This window comes from Rhamphochromis longiceps, linkage group LG11, assembly GCF_057381845.1.
Source record: "Rhamphochromis longiceps isolate RC_006_pf linkage group LG11, R_longiceps_female_GT1.1, whole genome shotgun sequence".
Lineage (NCBI taxonomy): Eukaryota > Metazoa > Chordata > Actinopteri > Cichliformes > Cichlidae > Rhamphochromis > Rhamphochromis longiceps.
Window position 1 is genome coordinate 24938877 of NC_140567.1, and position 22542 is coordinate 24961418.

Genomic DNA, 22542 nt, shown 5'->3' on the forward strand with positions numbered 1-22542 from the left:
GGGGGCCTGGCAAATACTCCAAACCGGCCCATTGTACTGCTTTAGAAAATCTGAAGAAGGACATACATTTTTGACTTTTTATTGTATTTTCACAAGTTTTACACCTTTTCCTACTGATAAACACCTCTTCCATAGCTATTCATGCGACAACAAAGGAATAAAGTAATAGATATTTAATAAATGACAGAAAAGTGCCAGTTTTCCACTATCTAATATATATCTACTATAAAAATGTCCGGGTTTTTTTTTTTTTTTTTTTTTTGCTATGAATAAACTTTGTCTTTTATAATTAAAAAAACATCTAATTACAGAACTTTACAGACTGGCAGTTTAAGCCAGAAAAGTCATGATGACAGTTCATTTACTGCAGCAGCATTTCTTTACTATTTAGAAGAAGTGAGGTTTAGTGTTGAAAACGCACTTTTTACTTATATGCTGATTTATAATGGATTGAATATATAGTTAAACTTCTTTACACTGACAGCAAGGGGAATTTCACAGGTCCAGCTCACTCAAGATCAAAGTGGGCTGTATGTGGCCCAGAATATAAAATGAGTTTGACATCACTGAATTAAAGCATAAGCATGTAATAGTTATGCCATATAGTGCACTATAGCTGAAATACTTTTTTTTTTTTAACTTATGCATAAAAATGAGTATTTTCTGCATATGTAAGAGATCTGAATACTTCCTGTACTGCCAATCTTGCTTCTCATCACATATTCTTCTTTCTGGCTGAGTGCATACACTAAGTGATGACCTATTTAGTGCAGTTTTATTTGACGGACTCTTGCATATCTTATTCGAATCAAACAATCTTATATATTATGCAGTAACAGTTCACCTCCTTCTGCCTCCTTACCTGCATCATCACTCCAGGACAGAACAGCACGTCCCTTTATTTTGTTGCTTCATTTCATTGTTATTCCAGTGTTCTTGCCACACTTTGTTAAAATCAGTTTAGAAACAGTTTTTATTGTGCATGTGTTGCTTTTATCCACAACCACCACACTCAAGTGACGATTTGGTGTGAGCGGTCAATTTATCAATTTATCAATTTTTTACAATATTTAAAAGGTTGGTTCTATCCAGATGCTGTATTTGTGCTTTATGTTGGTTGATTTGTATATTTAAGACATCAAAAATAACCAAGGATTTTTCCCAGTTTAGGTTTTGTATGGTTTTTCTGTTGAGCAATAAAGCTGTTTTTGAGTTCACGTTTTGTCTCCGGAGTCTGCACTGTGGGTCCTCCAGACCTGCACACAGCCAACACCTGACAATAGTAACTGATTTTTCAAATTACCGGTACATTTTATTGGTCTTTAAAACAAACCATTTATTTTCTACATTTTATGTTCAGTTTTAATTTAATTCATTATATGGTGTTGCCTTCCTGCAAATTCAGTCTCTGGCATAAACCTGATATTGTCTTATCATTTAAACTCTTGTCATCTGTTTTAAGTCAAAACATTTAAATTTAACGATTCTCATGAATCTAGAATATCACTCCTATAACAGTCATATAATTATATTTTATGCATTCAGAACTATTTACTTTTACAGTCTATTTACATACAGGTCATCCACCAGGATTTTAAAGTCTAACCATACAGGCCAGCAATGTCTATATTCATGTCTAAAATCTACAAGTACATTTTTGCTTTTATATCTCCTCTTGAGGACTTGTTTGATCTTTGAGTTCAGCTGCCCCCAAACTGTCAGTGGGAGCAGGCAGAGGTCCTGAAGATTTGTCACTAAAAAGAACAAAAAGTGATTTGTTTTACTTCCTCAGCTCATACACAACTGAACATTTTAATTTTTTAGAATATTTTTATGAGTCTCACCTATCTCCATCTTTCTCTGTCTGTCAAGGAAGGTAGAGGAGAACATCAGTGCATTTAGTATGAATAATCTTATGACTTTATTCAAACAGTTTCCATTGCACAGCAAGCTTTTTCTTTCTTTTTCTTTTTTTTACCTTAGCCTTCTGCGATGTGCTGCTAGCATTCTTCCTGGGGACCCCCAGATTCTCAAAAGAATGGCTCCGCACTCTGATGGCTCTCTGGTACAGGAGACAGAGGTAAGAACGCTTAGTTAAAATTGTAAATTCAAACATGCAAGTATTTCAGAGAAATACAAACATTCACCTTAAAGTTTTCAATAAATCCCCCACTTCCTTCAGATGGCCCCCGCAGGCCCTCTGAAGTGGGGACAGCAATCAGTGATTGATCCCCCATCATGCACTGGGAACGGGTGAAGAGTTCAGCCTGCAAGTTCTCCAGGAGTGATGAACGAGTGCGGAGCTTTGTATGAGTGAAGGAGGGGAAAATGCAAAGGGCAGAGGTCAAAGTCAGAAGAATAAAAAACACAGATATTCAATAATGAAGTGCATTAGGGAAAAGTGTTCCTCCATCTACCTCCAGTCTGCTGAACTGCTCAGCCTTATAGCAGGATATCTCAGCGTTAATGAGTTTAGCCAGCAGAAACTCTCTGAACTTTGAATGCTAAAGGAAGGACAAAGGAAGACAAACCTTGTGAGATATTTCACACACTGATTATACTGGTAAATACTGAGCTCCCTTAAATAAAGGACTGACACAGAGAGCAGGTGGAGCAGAAGCAACCTTTCACTAATTAAATCAAGGTGTGTTCGCATTCAAGCAGTCTGAATGGTCAATGACGTCCAAAGGAGCAAAGCAAGGCAAGACAAAGGTTAGACTGACATGTTAAGCTGTGTCTTTTTAGAGCACATATTTAGACCTGTAAGGAAGGTGCAGGAGTTACTAGTAACACAAGCTCTGTTTTAGTGTCTCAATAAGCCATGACAGTGTGGCAATGAACCACAAAATACCAGAATTCTGAAACCACTTTCAGCCATCATATTACTATTTACACCTGTGCTCACTGTGACGAGTCGAACTGACATGTCTCCACTGAAGAAGGTTTGTCCACTAGAGCCCTAGTCTGGACAGCAAGTATACACTTTAGGGCCACTTTGCCACTGCCAGGTTGGACCTCCATGTTTTGAACTAGTGGTTATTTGAGTTACTGCTGCCTTCCTATCAGCTCAATCAGCCTGAATTGTTGACACAAGGATGAACTCTTCTTACCTTTTTCATGCATCACAAATTGTTGTAGATCTTTTGGCCACTTACTCTCAACTTACGTAGCATGACTCCTATTTCTAAATATCTTGTGAGACCTCAAATTATTATGTAAATCTTTTCATAGCATGCAATGGGCCCCTCAGTACCAAGCAAGTAGGAAAAAAATTAGGAAGATTTCATTTCTGTAGCAAGCTCTGCCATCCAGAGATGAAGCAACAAAAGCTATTAAACATTTGACGTCCACTGACATTTCTGGGAGAAAATCGCAGTGGACATCAAATGAATATTACTGACAAAGCAAATAAAGTACAATATACCTAAAAAAATATGAATTGGCTGTAGCTGTTGCATTAAAGAATAAATAAACACATAAACAAAGTATACTGAGACAGATGAAGCTCTGTTTTTTCTTACATCTGTAAAGACAGGGGGATCTGGAAGCACTGGACCAAAGGGAGGAACATCTTCTCTTGCCGTGACAGACACCTGCAGAAGACAAAAATGGCAGAGATTAGCAGAGATTGTTGCATGATGTCAGTTTATCACAGATATATTTGAATCAACAGCTAGTCTCATCAGCTGGTTTTCAAACTGCCAGGGCATTCGCCCCTGACTGCCACCCAGCAGTCATTAAACCTGTACTCTACAGTGCCTCCTGCAGGTGGTCAGCCAGCCCGTGTTGCCTGTTCAGGCTGTGTCTGAGTGTCAGAGTGGGCCCCGTGGGATAAAGCCTGGTCATCAGGCTAGCTCCTTTGAGCTTCCTCCCAAGGTACATAGTATTCTGGTACCTGATGATTTTTTCTTCATCGGGGTTGTGTAAAATGCTCTTTGTCTGGTTCCCCAACAAGAAGAAATTTCCCTAGAAAGACCCAGTCAGGTTCAAAAGTTCCTAACAAATATAGCCCAGTCGTTCAGTCGTTCAGGACGGATTGAAAGCAGCGCTGCCGTTCTTCCGCACTGAGGTGGTCCAGGCATCTAATTTGGATACCTCCCTTCAGTGTACCTCTGGATGAGAGGGAGGTCTGGAATTCTCTGGTTAGGGTGGATGGATGAATGGATATTTGTATCTATATGGCAGCATATAAGTAACAACAATGGCTTTGCAAAAATGTCAGTGTTAATGCTGTAAGACACCAGCACTACCACACAACCACTACATCACCGGGCCACCCAGCTGCTATATTCCTTTACAAATATGGTGAATTTATTCAATTTGCATTGATGGGGATGTATTTTGCCCACTTACTTGATATGCTGCTCCACCTGTTTCCTCTTGCCTCTGAATCCTCCGGACGACAATAAAACAGTGAAGGAAGTGAGACTTGATAACATCAGACAGAAAGGGGGTTTGGCCCTCCTGGCAGACCAAAGCTACGATGTCATTACCGATGTGCCTTTTTCTTTGTAGCTGTGCGGGGTGATGAGAAAAATGTTGGTTAGTGTCTAAAAATAAGTTGATTCGTCCCTCCCCACATAAACTTAACTACACATAATATCCTCAGAGAGACTCTCCTGTGAATCATCAGCACAAACAGACTGAGGATGATGTGATTAATGACCTGCTGTGGGTCACCCTCTGTGTAAGGCAGTTTAGTTGCGACATGAAACATGATTTCTCTCCCATGAAAGGAAGTGTAGACTGCTTCACTTCCTGTCTGACCATGACACACATCCAGTCCTCCTCTAAAGCTGAGAAAAAGAGCGAGGAGAGAAGAAACCATGTGATTTTCCACATTTCTTGTGTCACTTCTTCACATTGTCAGCATACTTTACCCCGTGAATCCTTGCAGCTGAACCGTCTCTCCCAGAATAGACAGGAACTCTTTAAACTCCTCACTTTCCTCATTGTTACCCAGTATGTCTTCCTCAGTGAGCTACAGAGAAATGGATTTCTCTGAGAGGGATTGGTTATGATATGCTGCCATATTTTAGCCATTTTTTATAAAAATGCATGGCATTTTGAAGTAAAGCATCAGTTCTTACCTGCCTGTCCTTTTGGCACAAAACACCAAACTTGAAATTAGGAGAAACTCTGTGTTCATCAAATGTGGTTATAAGTTCTGGAGCCTGAGAGAGGAAGAAGAGAGAGTTGAAGAGCGAAGAGCTTCATAGAAAACATGCTGACATGTCACAGTAGGAAAGGCACAGGGAGAAAAACCACATTAGGTTCTTTGTATTACCTTTCTGCTCACTGTCACACTGTTTGGGACACCCGTTTGTGTTTAACTGAGCCATTCTTATTGTTTTTGGTGACACCTGTGGCATTCCTCCTGTGACGTATGTGAAATATGTGTCAATTTTTCAAGTCATTTCAGAGCATATTACCTTCAGGTAGCAGACCACGTCAAACTTTGAGGCAGTCACTCGGTCACAAAGCATCTAGAAAGAATGTGAGGAATAATTATAAGTGCTTGTCACGTATTCGGTGCTTGAAAGTGAGAACATTTATTCATGTACTGAGGTTTGATTTTGGGGTATCTTGAGCATTTCTTTTGGTTTATTTCTCCGTTTTCTGCTGCCTCTCAGAGTGAAACAATACTTTTTACTATGCTGCATTTTTTTTTTTACATATATATTACTCTTTTAGAAAAACTGCAAGATTAAAAAGTGCTACAGTCACCATCTGCAGTACTGCAAAAAGTGCTGTCTGCTCAGTAGCTCGTAGAACCACACTAGCAGCAGCAACTTGATGTGATTTGAAGATTTGAAGTTTCTGTATGACTTTATCAGACTCTCACTTCATTGCTTCAGTTCTTGGATGCTTGGAGACATTCCTTTACGCACAGCTCTCTTTAACTCCCACCACAGCATTCCATAGTTTAAAATCTAGACTTTGGACTGGGCCACTGAAACACCTTTATTCTTTTTTTTATGTCGCAGGTTTGCTGCTGAGTTTGAAATGATTGTCTTGTTGCATGGCCCTGCAGTAGTTTTAACTGGCCAACCAGACAGATGGCCGCCTGTTTGATTCTCCTTTACATACAGAGGGGTTCATTGTCAACTTAATCACTGCATGAAGCTGCAAAACAAGCAAAACTATTGCCCCACCGCCACTGTGCTTAACAGTGTGCATGAGGTGTTTTAGGTAATATGTTGTGTTTGGATTTTGCCAAACACTGGACTGTGCACTGTGATCAAATACCTTCATTTTAGTCTCATCGGTCCAGAAGATATTGTTCCACAAATCTTGTGATTTACACAGCCGTAGCTTTGCAAACCTAAGTCATGCTGTCATGTTCATTTTAGAGAGAAGAGGCTTTCTCCTGGCAGTGCTTCAAATGAACCATACTTGTTCAGTCATTATCTAATTGTGCTGTCATGAACTTTAACAGTTGATGTGCTAGCTGAGGGCTGCAGAGTTTGAGATATAACTCTTGGGGTTTTTTTTTTCTACGAGCATTGCACAATCTGACCTTGGGGTGAATTTGCTGGCATGTCCATTACTGGAACAGTGTGTCATTGTGTTAACACACACACCTAAAAACTGCCAGAAGTTATGGTTTTATGGAGGAAGTCAGACTTGCGGATGATTGTTTTAGCATCTTACTGTCTTAATTCCTATGGAAGCATTAAGGGTGTGCTTAATTTTTCACAGAACAACATAGAGTCCAGTAAAAACTTTATTTTTCAGTGTAGAATGTAAGGCAATAAACAGTCTATAAAGTAGTTAGCCTTAGCCGCTCATCGTTTAGCTATTATGATGTCAGTGCATCCATAAAAATAATAAAACACATATGTAAGCTTTTAAGTACTTTAAATACACAGAATGTGCACAATTAATGCTTTTACTTGAAATAATAGTTTTTCATTTGTGGTTACTATTTTGCCAAATAGAAATATAGGTATGATACAGTAAGAAGTTTGATACCTTTGCTAATTCAACTGCAGATGGCAGGGTGGGGAAAAGAGACACAGAGAAGACTCCATGCAGAGAACACTCCTTCATCCTGTGAGACATAAAGCACAATCATTATGCCTCCTTTTCTGTGATGCAGTTTCTTGTAATAATTGATCAACCACACTCTACATTAAACATATAAACTATAACAAAGAAACCTTAAAGATTCCTTTCAGAGATACTTTAAGATCTTTTGTGATGCACAGCATGCACACGGGAAGTTTTAAATGACCTTGTTATGCTTGTAAAAGTTGCATATTAAACCAGGATTGACTTCTAAAATGAAATTCTGCTTGTCCCATGACACCTTCACATCAGATTTAAGTCAGATAAACATTCCTCTTTCAGCATATGAATCTGAAAGTTTACACAATAACCCTAGGAGAAAGACATTTTGGAGCTGAGGGGGCATTTAAGGAGAAGCACAATTTTCTGTTAAACATTTTTGGCTGCATTGTAGCTTAGAATAAAAAATGTCTCACAGTAAGCCAAAATAGCCAAAGATCACCTTAGAATCACCCTGAGCCTATTCTCCTCTTCCTCCAAACACACAGAGAGAACCAGCGAGCCCAAAGTTGGATCCACTGCTGTGAAAGAGTGATGGTACTGCGTGGCAAAAGGGTTAAAACATTAATATCAATGCAGAAAGAATATTCCTATAGATTTTACAGTTAAAGTCTACTTACTCGTGAGCGGAAGAACTCGTGATAGATTTTGGCCTCACCGTCTCTCTCCATGATGTCATAGCTCTCTGGGTCAACGGCATAATGGGAAGAGGTGGGACTCACATCTACCAGTCTGTCCAGAGGGGGGTCTATCCAATAGCCTCCCAGTTTCGAAGGAAGGATAAGCGGCAGCTCTCTCCCAGTTGTAGAAAGTGGAGACTGACAGACACAAAAAAGAAGAATCTGATTGGGCTGATGTTTGTTTGGGGAAACACCTGTTATCATCAGTACAGAGCCTGTGTCACTTTTTTATTATTACTATCAAGTAGAGAAACCTTGAGAGGAAGGGGGAATTCACATCGTTGCTCATCGATCCTGCTGCCCTGATGGACAAGAGCTTTAGTGATTACAAACATCTGCTGCTCAGGCATTGATGGATGCACACACTGCACAAAATGATGGACACTGTAACTCACCTGCAGCTTCTCAATGATTTCAAACAGCTCTGATTCCTAATATATATATAAAAAAGTGAAATTCAAGTTGAGAGAAAGGAAAGCAGAAGCACGGGTGAGGAAGAGGAACATGACTCATATTTCAGTCTTTCTCTAAACGGACTTCTAGAAATGTAGAACATGGATATTCATCCCTTAGAGTGAATTAAAATTAAAGCGAGAAAGTGCACACTAAAAATGATAAGGATGTCACCTTCTGGTTGCTGCTGGAAGAACGGAAAGGCTTGCGCTCACTGGTAGGAGAATCCAGGGTGTCCAGACTTTTGTCCTGCACGAATTCAGGTCTGCAGCAACAGGTTGGTTTACACAGCAAGACAGCACAGTTAGTAACTCCTTACATTATACAGGAAAGGTTAACATGTTAACTCGAAAAAGCTGCAGTAGAGAGGAAAATAAAGCCTCACCCCGTCTCATCCCCACATGTGAATCTATCCACACTGTAAACAAGGAAGTAAGAGCTTTTCAGAAACTTCTGCATAAACAGACAAGATGACTTAAATCTAAAAAAAGTGCCGTTTGTTCAGGTTGTGCCGCTGCTCCAAGGACAATGCCAGTCCTAATTTAAGACTAACAGTGTCTTTACTTACCTGCCATATGCCCCAAAAGTGAAACTTCTCTTTCTAGAGTAGGACATATCATTCCTCTTTTCTCTCTCCATGCCTTTGGTGTCACTGTGAATGTTTGTACATGCCAGTTTGGTGCTGAGTCAATCAGGGCTGGCTAAGGTTGAATTAATTCACTTTATCATTCTGTCACTCCTCTTCCTCCTCCTCTGCCCCCTGCCATTCACTCATTTAAGCTTCCCTTTCCTGCCTCTGTCCTGCTGTCAGCCAGACAGGCAGCATTAACCCGCTCGTGGTCACAGGTGCAGCCGCCGCCGCTAACTGTAAGATGGACACGGTCAGGTGCTCCACGCTGCTTCGCGCTATCGATCCCGAGTGACGCTTGTGGTAGTTTCACAGACCGGCTGAGCTTAAAGATAGGCGTGTAAATAAATAAAGAAATGAGTGAGACATTTTCTCCCGGACCTGCTACCCTTTGAGTCAGTGAGAATCATCAATTATTGACAGGTCACACAGTGAGGGTGAGGAGATAGACAGCAGGGGAGGGTGAAGGAGGGAGTGACAGAGAGAGAGGGATGGAAAAGGAAGTAAGAAAGCGAGAAAAACAGAAAGGCAGGAATACATGCAATGCAAAGCACTCACCTGTTGGTTCTAATGCATTAATGGTTGCTGTCTGTCTCTGTGTTTGTCATAATGTGTGTGTAACTCTGATGCCTTATTGTAAAATACGCCCAGTAAGAATAAATTGTACCAGAAATGTTCCTCCATTAGTTTTATGTGATTCGTCATATTTTATTCATTAAAATGATTTATTTAGTATGGTTTTATTGCACTAATTATTATTTTAGTTCATGGTTCTCAACGTTGGAGCTTGTAATATTATTACTGAACTGGGAAAGAAGAAAAGAAACCTCTGGTACAACAATTTGGATTCAAAATTGTAAACTTTATTCTGAGTATTGCTTTTTCATGAGCAGATGGACTAACTTTCTAAATTTCAATCACCAGCTCAAATAAAGCTATGACATTTAAGTGAAATATCTCTTTGAGGGAACTGCAATGGCAAACATTAAAGAATAATTTAAAAAGGAAAACAGGTGGCTTCCTTTCACACACAAACTTTGCAATGTATACAAGAATGCTCTGTTTAAAATGTCAATTTTATATATTTAAACAGCTAAACAGATAGGTTTAGCTATCAAGTAATCATGGTTGAGTGAAAAGCATAGAGTACTCAAGTATAAGGGATATGACTGACAGAAAAAGATGCACCTCCACTGAACTGGACACTTCTGAAGCTGTGGTGGAAGTCACTGAGCAAACTGTTATCGATCATGACCACCTTCTGCACCACTTCCTGGACAGGCAGCAAATCACCTCCTCTTACGGACTGATAATTTCATACCACATTTTGTCACCCTGTATGATTAAAGTCCACTCTACCTTTTATCATTAGTGTGTCCCACACTTATTTTGTTCCCCCTCACTGCAAACGTGTGTCTCAATTTCCTTATCATATTTCAAAATTTCCTGTTCCTCTTGTTGTGGCTAGAAGCAAGTTTTGTATTTTTGTTTGTTTGTTTGAAAAAGTACAGAACTGTAATAACAGAACTGTTATAACAAAATAATTTCCCAAATCTGGGATAAATTCATTATTTCTTAGTTCTTCTTATTTGGTATTTTAACATTTGTTAAATATCAATGGAGCTTGTTTTTCCCCTTTATACTAAAAAACTGACATCAGGTTGTTTTGAATATCAGATTGTAACTGGAGGCAGGACCTTACATTACAACTTATCCTGCCATTGCTCATTTACAAACTCAAATTTTAAACCCAAGTTTCAAGTTTTATTGTCATGTACAGATAAACAGTGTAGCCACATTTATCCATAATGAAATTCTTTGGCTCGTGCTCCTCAGCTTTAAATGAGCATATAGAGAGTGTGCAGCAACCCTGCTGCAAATATGTGACCTTTAAGTGTCTTTACACTCCTCCTTTTTAAATAGCTCTCTATTCGAGAGGCCTTTGTGCCTGCCTTCTTATCAATTGGTTACTTATTAACTGAAATGAGATTCAAATTCAAAATACCCTTATTTCTGTTGTTCACACAGCAGTTTACTGTACGGTTAAGATGCCATTAAGAAGAAAAGAAGAAACGATTGGTTCACTGAAACGCCACTCAAACTGTACAGCGCTCTCATTGGTCAGAATCAAACTCGAAGAGTCTGATGGTCTGTTTACCCCGCGGAAGTTCGTCTGTGGCTTGTAGACGGGATGTTGTTAGTTTGCGTTTAGTAAAGGGACTTACGGAGACATTTTGCTCATTTTTAGGGTGTGTTGATAGTCTGTTGCAGGAACAGAAAAGAGGTAAGTAGTGGGGATGCGGGGAGTCATATTAAACCCACTTCAGTGCAGAGAAAGTCGAAGTTAGCTAGCTAGTTAGCTAGCGTTTATCACCATCACCCAACACCATTTAGATTAGCGTAACTTCTCTTTTATTGTAACTCAGCATAGTAAACTTACATTGCTAATATTATACTTCCATTATTTTTCCTCTTTATCTTATTATTTGGTAGATACTTTACTGAGTTTACCATTGTATTGTTCAGCTTCTGTTGTTACTGGTTTATTATTGCTGGCTCAAAGAGTGCCTCATGGTAACGTTATCGCTTGTGTTGTATTTTGTTATAAGGGTGTAACTGAGGAGCCAAGCTAATAAAGTGACTGTTCCCAGTGTTGGACAAAAACGTCCATATGCTTGTATTGTTCACAATGTTCGTGTATCTTGTTACCTGCTCTGGATACAGTTTTTGAGGGGAAAAATGTTGGAGTGTGGCATGATGGAGCGGGACAGGCAGGCTCTCCGAAGAAACTCAGCTATTCTGTGCAGACAGCTGGTGGTGGATGAGCTGCTCATACAGTCACTGCAGGCAGAAGACATCCTCACGGAGAGCATGGCAGAGAGCATTATGGTATGTGGATAATAACTACTATATTAACAGTGAGACAGCTGATTCTTAACAGTTATGTGACTTTGAGTTACCTTCAGTTTGCTTAAATTGAAGTTAACTTGGCTGTCAGCAACTTTGCTGAAGGTTATGGTCAGTTTTTAGCTTGTGGTTTAAATGTATGTGGGAGTCAGAACCTCTAACCCTCCCATGAAATAGCTGTTAAGTAAAAGGTGACTACAGAAATGTTTCCTGCAGTTTTACAGGAACTACCACCATTTCTGCACTCTGGCAGCTAGTATAGGCTCCAGTGGCAGAGAAAACATGAGTTAGATAGGTAGTTAAAAAAGTAGATGATTAATTCTACAATTAAAAAGATCTCTCACAGTCAAATCCATAAAGTTCGACAGTGATATAGTTTATAGTATAGTATAATATTTTTCTTTCAGCATGCTAACGCTTTTGATTAGAAATAAAGCAGTCATGATGTGATTGATGGATCCTTCTACATCTATTATCACAGCAAATTATCAACACTGCCTATTCAGTGATGAGTAGTTGTGCTTTGAATGAGGCCTTTATCTTCTGTGCTGTGATTTAGGTACACTTTAATTAGGTTTATCTGTCCCAGAGAAGTTTTGGGTTTTCTAGTTAAGTATAATCGAACTGTATACTCTTATTCTTCTTTAAAGTCCGTCACCTCAGGTATTTACATAGTTGGTTCACTGTAATGTAAATTCTCCTCAGATGATTCTGCATAGTCACAAAATGCAGGCGGGCACGTGGCTGTCCACGTGGCCACTCACGCTCCCCATCTGATGACAAAATTTACTTCATTCAGACCTGAGCGGACTCACAGAAATGGAAAATATAATTATGAAAATTGAACACATTTTAATTCTGTCATTCTGCAAGCTTTTTTAATAGCTATGTAATGTTTTTACAGCCTAATAAAACCCTTCATATTTATTTATCATTGGATGCATATATAGACTAACTGCAAAGTCAGCACTTAAAATCTCTACATGCTTTTTATTATTTTGATTTGGTAATTGAAATAATTAGGGAACATGCCACACCTGTTCTAAATACTTCAAGCATGTGAAAGATGTGTAACAATGCAAGAAATGTCTGCTTTCCTAAATTATTAACAAAATACTTTTGCTAAACCTTATGCATTTAAACTGAAAGTCTAGACTGGAGAGTCTAGTGTCTCACTATCCAAAGACTTAGGGATCTTACTATTTTAGAGGTTTACCAGAGAAAACCAGCTGGGAACCACAGGGCAACGTCCTTCAGAGACATTAATATCCCTTTTCCACCGACACAATGCTGGTTACCAATCTAGAACTAATGCCAGAAAGCTGGCACTGGCACAGCACCACAAATTACCAGGCTAATGTCAGAGGAGATGCCATAATAAATAGTTTGTGTCTGCCATGATTTTACTGCAACTTCTAATAATTACAGCATAGTAACCTTTCAAATTGTCGGCTGTTTCTCAAAAGGCATCAACATAGAACAGGCTTATATTTGGTGGAAAGCCAGCTTTCTTCTCAAGATTTAAGATGGCGGCGCGCACAGACGCAGCGGCCCGGAGCTCCTACACTTTTGCACTTTGCCTGGAGAGACTGGTCATGCCTGGAGAGACTGGTCATTAAACACATCAGAGCTGCTTTTCCACCATCCCTGGACTCGCACCAGTTTGCATACAGGGAGAACCGGTCAACCGAGGATGCGATCGCCACAGTGCTGCACACATTACTGAAGCACTTGGAACACAGGAACACCTATGCACGGCTCCTCTTTGTAGACTACAGCTCGGCTTTTAATACCATCCGGCCATACAAACTCCGTCCCAAACTCCACCAACTGGGACTTAACTCCTCTCTGTGCAACTGGATTGTGGACTTCCTCACTAACCGTAGACAGAGTGTCAGAGTGGGTAAGAACACCTCTTCCACCCTTGTGGTCAACACCGGTGCCCCTCAGGGGTGTGTTCTGAGCCCTCTGCTATACACTCTCTTCACCCATGACTGTATTTCCTCCTGCGCGTCCAATCTCATTGTTAAGTTTGCAGATGACACTACAGTGCTCGGACTTATATCCAACAATGATGAGACAAACTATAGGACAGAGGTGCAACAACTAGAGTCATGGTGCCACGACAATAACTTGGTCTTAAACACCAAAAAGACCAAGGAGATCCTTGTAGATTTCCGGAAGAGGGGTCATAACAACCATCTGCCTCTCTTCATTGGCAGTGAGGCGGTGGAGAGGGTGAGCAGTTTTAAATTCTTGGGGGTAACTGTGACCGAGGACCTGTCCTGGGGCAACCATATCACCTCAGTTGTACGGAAGGCCCAACAGCGCCTCTACTACCTGAGGAGACTGCGGAGCGCACACATTCCCAGATCTCTGATGTTGAACTTCTACAACTGTGCCATCAGCAGCGTTCTGACGTATGGATTTCTAGTGTGGTTCCCCAGCTGCACCAAGGCCGATCAGCAAGCACTCCAGCGGGTGGTGAAAGAAGCTGGCAGAATTATTGGAACAAGTCTGCCAGAGATCAGTAATATCTTCCCCACTCGCTGTCTGAGGAGGGTGCACAGTATCCTGCGGGACCAACATCACCCTGCGCGCCACCTTTTCCATCTGCTGCCCTCAGGGAGAAGGTACAGGTCTATACAGGCCAGAACATCCAGACTGGCCAACAGCCTGTATCCACAGGCTGTGAGGCTCCTGAACTCTCTGCCCCCCTCTCACGGACAATAACCATATCCAACTTCTTAATAGCAATGAACTGGTCTGCATTGGTGCATCATATCTTTATTCTCTTCCCCCTCCTGCCCCCCCCCCCCCCCCCCCCTCTTTCTTAAATAGATAACTATCATATCTGATATCATATCTCACAGTACAATAATATTGAATGGGTTGCATTGTTGTATTTTGTCATGTTTCTCAGGTCTTTGTCTGAATTTCTACGAACATTATTGCTAAGGATTGTCTTATTGCATTGGAGTCACACTGGGTTAAATATGTACACTTGGGTTTTAAGGGGTATTTATTATTTTCTTCTTTTTTTTTTGGGTTGTATGGAAGCCCCAAACGCAATTTCATTGTTCTTGACAATGACAATAAATAAATAAAATACTAAAATACTAAAGGCATTTGTGAAAGTTTTGATTTAATCCCTCAAGGTTGAAATCTTTACTTCCGACTGTCCTGTCTGAGGACCACCTTTAAACATCTAAAGTTTAAGGTGTCTGGATGAATTCACAATCAAATGTTATAATGTTGAGAAGGTGAAAAAAAAGTAAAACCAAATGTATTTTTTAATTAATTCATTGTTAGTAAATTTTATGTTTCCGATGTGATCTCTTCTACTCCAGGCAGAGCAAACGTCTCAGAAACGCAGCTGGCGTTTGCTTCTACTCTTACCAAAACGTGGACCCAGAGCCTTCAGCAGTTTCTGCTCAGCTCTTCAAGATACTGAACAGAAACACCTCTACGACCTGCTCATAAAATCACCAGAGAAAGATGGCAGAGAGACACACACAGATGTGAGTGTGTACTTGACATCAACCATACACATGTCGCACAGCAGCAGTATAAACAGCAGATTTAGTGCAGTTCTTAGACTGCTTTCTGCTCACAGAGTTTTCAGCCTGAGGAGGAGCCACAGGAGAAGGCAGGGCAGCTGGTTATGGAAAGAACAAAAAAGAAGAGAGAGGTGAGCTTGCCTAAGATTATCGAAGGCAATGTCACTCTTGGCATTTTTGAAGTAGAAGACATCATTGCATCATTGAACGCCTTTCATGCCTCTTTAATAGATTTTTCTTTAATTATAAATGCTAAGATTATATAGAGTAATATTTTGGGAATTGTAAGCTTCAGTAACATGACGTTTGGCAGGCATCTTCAGAAGACAGAGAGGAAATGTATGAGGTGAGCAGCACCTCATCATTCCCAGTCCAGGCATCAGATAGCTGGCCTGGCTCAGAGTCATCAGTCAGAGACTTACCCACAGTCAGGGCTGAGGACAGGAACAAACAGAGACTGAGGACAAAGAAACGAGGAGCAGATATGCAGACAGATGTGAGAATCACAAAATGCATCCATCTCATTATATATATCCAGATGGCCCACCTGAAGTAGAAAGGCAGGCAGGAGTTTCCCAAATATTTAATCTAGGACTGCAGATGTCATATTCCTACAAAAACAACAGCTGCTTCCACTGTATAGAACAAAATCCTTCATTATCTTTTTTGTACGGTCTGTCTTTAATAATTTGTGTATCATTTTAAATTTCAGAGGTCTACGGACTCTTCTCTTCCACTTCCAACTCAGGAGGAAATTGCAGCCAAGAGAGCAAGGACACATGGTGAGCGGTGCTGCAGAGCGTCTATGCGTTCATTTCAAAATGGGTTTCAGTGTGTGTAATGTTGTTGTCAGTCTTGTTTCCCTGGAGACATGAAGTTGTTTCTCAACAAAAGGCTTTATGTGTTGTTCATTGTTAAGACAATTTAATATATATGTCACAAAAAAAACCATTCTGTAGCCACTGACCACTTTAGGCCTTTAGTCTCCTGTTATTCTGTTGATTATTTGAACTGTTATAAACACACATCATAGAAAAAAGTGTAGAAATGTTGTTTTTCTAGCAGGTACCTACTGTCTCTACCTGCAGGCACCACACCCCAAGAATGACTCATTGACAACATGATACTCTGCTGTTAGACAACTCCATTCAGTGATGAGGACTAAGAATAGTTCAGTTTGTATTCGTTTGTGATTGTTTGTGTGTATGTGCTGCAGAATCCATGGAGTTTAGTCTGGATGCTGACAGTCCCATCAACAGTCCGGTCCTACCCTGCACACCTGACTTTTACCTCTCCCGCTGCCAGCAGGTACGATTTTGTTTTCCCATCAGCGGGTCAGTTGAGCCCATGCAAAGGTGCTCAGTTTTGTTTGGATTTACTGCGACCGCCTAAAAATGCATGTCTTCAGCATTTAGCTATGTTTATGTAACAAGCATAAAAATTGCAAATTTAATCTTTGGGTTTTGTCACTTTGTTAAGGTTTTTTGTTTTAAACAGATTAAAACAAAAAACCTTATTGTGTATGAATTTTCTTATATAGGTCATTCCATTCTTATTCAGTCTTACAGGTTGAGTTCATCGCCTCGTGGTTTTGGCTTGGTGATCAGTAATGTGACCTTTGACCCTTGTGCTGCCCCTGACCTTGACCCTAGAAAAGGTGGCGAGGTGGATGATGAGGTCCTCAGGAAGGTTTTTACAGAGCTGGATTACATTGTTGCTGTGCACAGAGACCTCACTGCTCAGGTAAAATGATGGATTTTGCAGGATGTTGGAAATGTGACACTTTTATCTTATTTATTGATAAACCTAAAGAAAGGATGTTTGGGCCAAACAAAAGAAGATGTTAGATCCTCAGCAACCTCTTCACCTGACACAGTTTGGAGAAAGTCACTTGTTGAAATGTTTAAGTTAAGAAAGACTGGGGATATGGTGTAGACAGGTTTTTTTAATGTAGGATTTGTTCTGGTTAGCCCACTTTCACTGCTGTCTGAGGAAGGTGGGAGGTTTGTCACAAAGTAAACACACTTCACGTTTAATTAATTTAAGTCCAGATGCACATATCCTGCCTTGAACCTGATTGTTTACTGCACATCATGGTCTAATGAATCCATTGCTAGTGAGGGGGTGTCATCCTGCACACTTTAAGTCAGACCCTAAGTTGAGTGTTTCCATTAGTGAGAATGAAAATGTTTTAATACAGCTTCTATGAAATTTGGACTGAAAGATTGTTGCGTTTGTGTTAACGCTGACTTTGACCACATATGCTGATGCTTGTTCTTGTTCGTATTCTTGTGTAGGGTATGAGGACCTGCATTGAGAACTTTTCCAGACGGCCAGAGCACCGGACAGTGGACAGCTGTGTGGTGTGTCTGCTCTCCCACGGAGTGGAAGGGGCAGTGTACGGTACAGATGGCAAACTCCTCCAGGTCAGTTTGTCTGACACTTTACTGTGTAGATGTATGGTATGTCATTCAATAACAAAGATTCAACTGCTTTTTTCTGACATTTAATGCTAATTGTGTTTAACTTGGTCAATTTCAGTTGGACTGGGTGTTTGAGGCCTTTGACAATGCACACTGTCCACTTCTACAAAACAAACCAAAGATGTTTTTCATCCAGGCCTGCAGAGGAGGTAAGATGAATGAGATTGTGCAGCACAGCAATAAAAAAGAATTATACGGTAAACATGTTCTGGGGACTGCACTGTCCACAGTTCTGAGAAACTACCTGGGTAAAATCTCTCAGAGCCGTGCAGCATTATGAAATAGTGGTACCAATCTTCCCCTTCACATGGCCAGATGTTGTCTGCTGTCATTGTCATGCCCACTGAGAGAATCACAGTGGGTGGCAGTTTCAGAATCGCCCATTTACTCTACAGTTCCAGCTGTGGATTGTGCCAAAATCTCAGTTTTGTGTCAGTTTTCATCTTCTTTATAATATTTTGATGAAAGTTCAAACAAATTCAGCACAATAAAAATAAAATGAATCTGTGGCTTAACAAGCTCCAAGTCAGTTGTTCTGTCTCTGTGACGGAGGTTATGGCCTGACTGCACACCCAGTGATGCTCATGACAGATCCTTAGACCCCTCAGGAGCAAACCTAATTACTTCCCACACTCCCTCGCTGCACACAGAGCCCAACACAGGTGTGCTGCTGAAAGGCTATTAGATGTGCTTAGCAGCTCTGGAAATAGCTTCAGTGAAATTCAGATATTGCTTATTTAGAGTGTTCATGGATACATTGGTATACTGCCAGTTTTTCTTAATAAGTAAGAAAAATAAGTAAGTGTTGTTTGCAACACAGTGGTTAACACTGTGAGGTCACCGCAAGAGGGTCCTTGTTTTGTGGAATATACATGTTCTCTGTGTGCCTGCATGGTTTTCCCTCCAAGTAACCCAGGATCCTCCACCAGTCTAGGGCATGCACGTTAGTGGAATTTGTGATTCCCAGTTGGCCGCCGGTGTGAATGTCTCTGTGATAGCCTGGAGACCTGTCCAGGGTGTATGCCACTCCTCACTCAATGTTAGCCGGGATAGGATTTAGCTCTCCTGTGACCCTGAGTCCTTTAAACGGTTAAAGAAATGGATGGATGGATAGCTAAAGGCTTCAAAGTGCCTGCGGCGTAGTGCTGTGTGAATGTGGCTTGTGGTGTAGAGTGCTTTGGGGGCAGTCAGGAGGACTAGAAAAGTGCTATGTAAATTTCAGTGCAAGATTTCTTCGTTTTCTGCCGTTCAGAAGTTTAGAAAAACATTTCAACCAGGGCTCATGCTAAATGCCAGTGATAGCTTCGCTTTCAGACTTTTTCCAGAATTCATTTGGAATAATACTTGAGTTTATCAAAGAGCTGCAGGAAACCCATTGAGTTCAAGCTGTTTAGCTTTTTTAAGACTGGGGCAACAGCTTGAGAAGCATGCTAACTGAGCAGGCACAGCTTCATTGCTCCATCTATGTCTGCTCAGGTGGTGTTACAGTGCAGCGTTGAATCACACATGCATTTTTTAATCTTTCAGTTTTAATCTCTTCTGCTTTGGTTTGTTTTCACTGGCCTATAGTGTCAATAAAATGCTTTGCCCCTTTGGTGGACAGTTGCATTCATTATTAAAGAATATTTGAGACAAATGACTAAAAACTGCAGTAATCCAACCCAGTTATTGCAATAATATTGCTGCTAGATCTTTTTGGGCCTAATTGAAACTTACTTGTCTTCCAGAGGAGATGGACTGTGGCGTGGAGCAGATAGACGGGCCAAAGAGGACGTGCTCACCAAGCTGTGAACAGCGGGATGCTGGCAGGGAGGGACAGGGGGATGCAGACTCCAGACAGAGGGGGGACACAGGAAGACCCAGGATTAAACTTCCCCAGCGGTCGGACATGATCTGTGGCTTTGCGTCTCTCAAAGGTCAGAGAATTTGTAAGTTTATCTAATTTGTTATTCTGGGGTGGGTTTATATATGATATTTTATTCATTAACTGAAACACTGGTGTAAGAGGAAAACTAATGAGGCCATCGGGATCAGCAGTAATGGTTTTGTAATTCTTCTTTTTTAAATTATCTTTGGCCCTAATCATTATTTCTGCTTTTTGTGCAGTGCAATTAAAATTTCTGCTTGAGAGGGGTTTTTTTGTGCACAAGCGAATCAAAAGTGGATCTGAAATTGATTCTTATTATGTAAAGCTTTATTATGTAAAGCTCTACCAGACAACACCTTCGCTCTGTCTTTCTGTGTCTCATCTTGATGTATTACACTTCTGCTGTTTGATCTTTTCCTCCTCAAGGCACAGCAGCCATGCGAAACACTAAGAGAGGATCCTGGTTTATCCAGGAACTCAACTCAGCACTCCGCCTCCACGCCAGAGACACCCACCTTGCGGACATATTGGTGCAGGTAAACATGTTTTTTCAGACTGCAGTTGCAGATTACAAACTGCTATTTTGATATATAATACATTTTTGAAACCAACATGTCTTTTTTTTTTCTTTTTCTCCCAGGTGAACAGTCGTATTAAGGAGAGGGAGGGCTACGCCCCAGGTACTGCCCACCACCGCTGCAAAGAAATGTCAGAGTTCACCAGCTCATTGTGCAAAGACCTCTACTTTTTCCCCAAACACCAGCCCCAGTATTAATATGCACATTAACACACACAGATCATTCCTTGTATTGAAGCCTGGAGTAAGGGCATCACAGCTGTTTATTGCACACCACACACTCACACATTCCCCCCTGTTACAACTTGACATCCAAATGTCTAGTGGTTTTAATTTGTCCATTCAAACCACTAGACATTCACAAGCACACACACATATACACAAATCCTGGAAAGAAAAAAGGAGCGAGCTTCTGTTAATCTACATGTACATGGAAATGGGCAACCTATTGGCATACAATGTGCTCATGTATATATTTGTGTGTCTGTGTCTATGCCAGTTAGAGGGTTTAGATGTTAATCCTTTGCAGTCAAACTGCACAGCTACTTTGAGCTTTCACAAGCCTCTTTTTAAAATGTATTTTGTACACAGATCTATTTTTGTGGCTTTATTTTGTATGGAATTCTTTTTATAAGGATTGTAAGGCCCATTCTTATATTTGTACATAATGTATGTTAAATGTTATGAACATTTCTTGTTATTAACGAAGTGACAGGCAGGGGGCAGCGCAGCAAAATGCATTTCAGCATCTTGATTTCATCAATATTAACATCTCCTTCAGTTGAAGAAGAGCTTTATTGTCATGGCAGCCATGGTTACAGACAGCTATGTTTAAAATTAAACAATAGAGTTTTTGAACTATTAAATTAAAATATATGATTTTTTTTCCTCACATAGTTTGCCTTACGAAAAGAACAACACCTACAGGGCAGCTTCAGTATGAAGTTTATCTTCTCACTTTAAATTGACATTTACTGATATTTAGTAAATTTCTCTGTCAGGGTGGTGGAGTGCAGTCTGGTGCTACATGTAGGGTCACTTACAGACAGTATGAACTCTGACCTTTACACATTTTACTTATAGTGTTTGTTCCTGCATAGGAGCTGCATATTTAGTCAGTCTCGCCATTGTATTTTACTATAATCGATGCACAACACATAAAAAAGTGTCTTCCATTTAAAAAAAGCCTGTGCCAGCTGAGGATGATGTGTTGGATAAGTTTATGACCATGGTGCTGCTTTCATAGCATATTATAAGTCTCTGGCACACCTCCAAACAAAGTATTTCTGAAAGCTGCTCCAGAATTTATGGTTCCCAGAAAGAAAAGAAAACTGACCAGGCAAAGTATGTTTTAGTTACAGCAGTGTTGCAGTGAGGGGCACAGTGGTTGAAACAGTATTGATTGTTAACTATCAGTAAAGGGATGATTTTAAAGATCCTGTGTATGAGGCGGTCTTAGCAGAGTTTACCCTGGTCTGAAGCGTGCTCACTCCACTTAGGTTTTAGTTTTAATAATTAAGAAACATAACTTAAGAGAGGAAAAGATTGGACTGTTATAAGAGGATAGTTTTCCTGTAGAATGAGACGTTTTGCTGCCAAACTCTGCTGAAGTGCTTTGTAGGGTGATGTGATGTAGGGTGGGGAGGGGGCAGGAGAGACTTCAATATTAATTACTGCCAAATGTTGAGTATAATAAAAGGCTGTGGGTTTTAAACAATAAAAAATGTCTGTGTTTGTTCTTAAAGCTGTGTTTGTAATTGCATTTTCTGCAACGACAGCTTTTATGCACAGGTTTAGATCACGTTGCATCCGTAAAGTCAAGGCCCTCTGCTCAAATGTACACTGTTGCCGCTCCTGTGCATGCTCCGCTCCATTTGATCCTCCTTGTTGCTGTGTTTGTGTGTGTTGTTCCCGGCGTTCAGCCTGTCCCCCTCCGTTCTCAGGTATAGTATAACTGGCTCCCCACTATTCCGCTGTGCTCAGGTCGTGCTGCGACCGGGACAACGTACACATCTCTCACACTGCCCGCCACCCACTGATAATGTTCTTAGTGTATCAGATAGAGCCCCCCGGGCCAGCTGTCCACAATCATTCTCGTTTGACATACACGCACACGCCGGTGGTCTGTGTAACACATTTCTCCCTGGCCTCCGGTATAGCTGTGAGATCAGGCTGTTATGCATTAGCGTGTGGGCCACAAAGCAGGGCTGGGTTAGGGGGGGATCTGCCTGTGCCTTTGTGGTTGTCATAATAGCTGCCGGTGTCAACGGGTTAGGAGGAGGAACCAGAGGAGAAACCCGCCAGTGAACTAGAGAT

At 40.7% G+C, this 22542-nt stretch overlaps 2 protein-coding genes across 5 annotated transcripts; one reads left to right on the forward strand and one right to left on the reverse strand.

Annotated features, from left to right (window-relative positions):
* Positions 1-35: 35 nt before the first annotated feature.
* rap1gapl (RAP1 GTPase activating protein-like) lies at positions 36-9217 on the reverse strand. The gene is made up of 19 exons (XM_085423208.1): positions 8773-9217; positions 8590-8622; positions 8379-8469; positions 8147-8182; positions 8006-8053; positions 7692-7889; positions 7514-7611; positions 6976-7054; positions 5433-5486; positions 5091-5174; positions 4881-4981; positions 4667-4796; positions 4354-4515; positions 3522-3593; positions 2418-2504; positions 2148-2303; positions 1979-2062; positions 1845-1864; positions 36-1754 (listed from the first exon to the last, which is right to left on the reverse strand). The coding sequence occupies exons 1-19, from the start codon at positions 8841-8843 to the stop codon at positions 1664-1666; spliced, it is 1695 nt and encodes a 564-aa protein (XP_085279334.1). The 5' UTR covers positions 8844-9217; the 3' UTR covers positions 36-1663.
* A 1764-nt stretch (positions 9218-10981) lies between these two features.
* On the forward strand, positions 10982-21953 carry casp2 (caspase 2, apoptosis-related cysteine peptidase). 4 transcript variants are annotated; one of them, XM_085423212.1, is made up of 12 exons: positions 10982-11116; positions 11557-11721; positions 15090-15260; positions 15356-15430; positions 16012-16081; positions 16516-16607; positions 16860-17042; positions 17597-17725; positions 17841-17931; positions 19510-19710; positions 20076-20185; positions 20290-21953. In XM_085423212.1, exons 2-12 carry the CDS (start codon positions 11572-11574, stop codon positions 20422-20424), a joined length of 1407 nt encoding a protein of 468 aa, XP_085279338.1. In that variant the 5' UTR covers positions 10982-11116; positions 11557-11571; the 3' UTR covers positions 20425-21953. The 4 variants fall into 4 exon arrangements, with proteins under 4 accessions (XP_085279338.1, XP_085279339.1, XP_085279340.1 ...); XM_085423213.1 differs by having other exon boundaries at positions 19510-19698; XM_085423214.1 differs by lacking the exon at positions 15356-15430.
* The last annotated feature ends 589 nt before the right edge of the window (positions 21954-22542 follow it).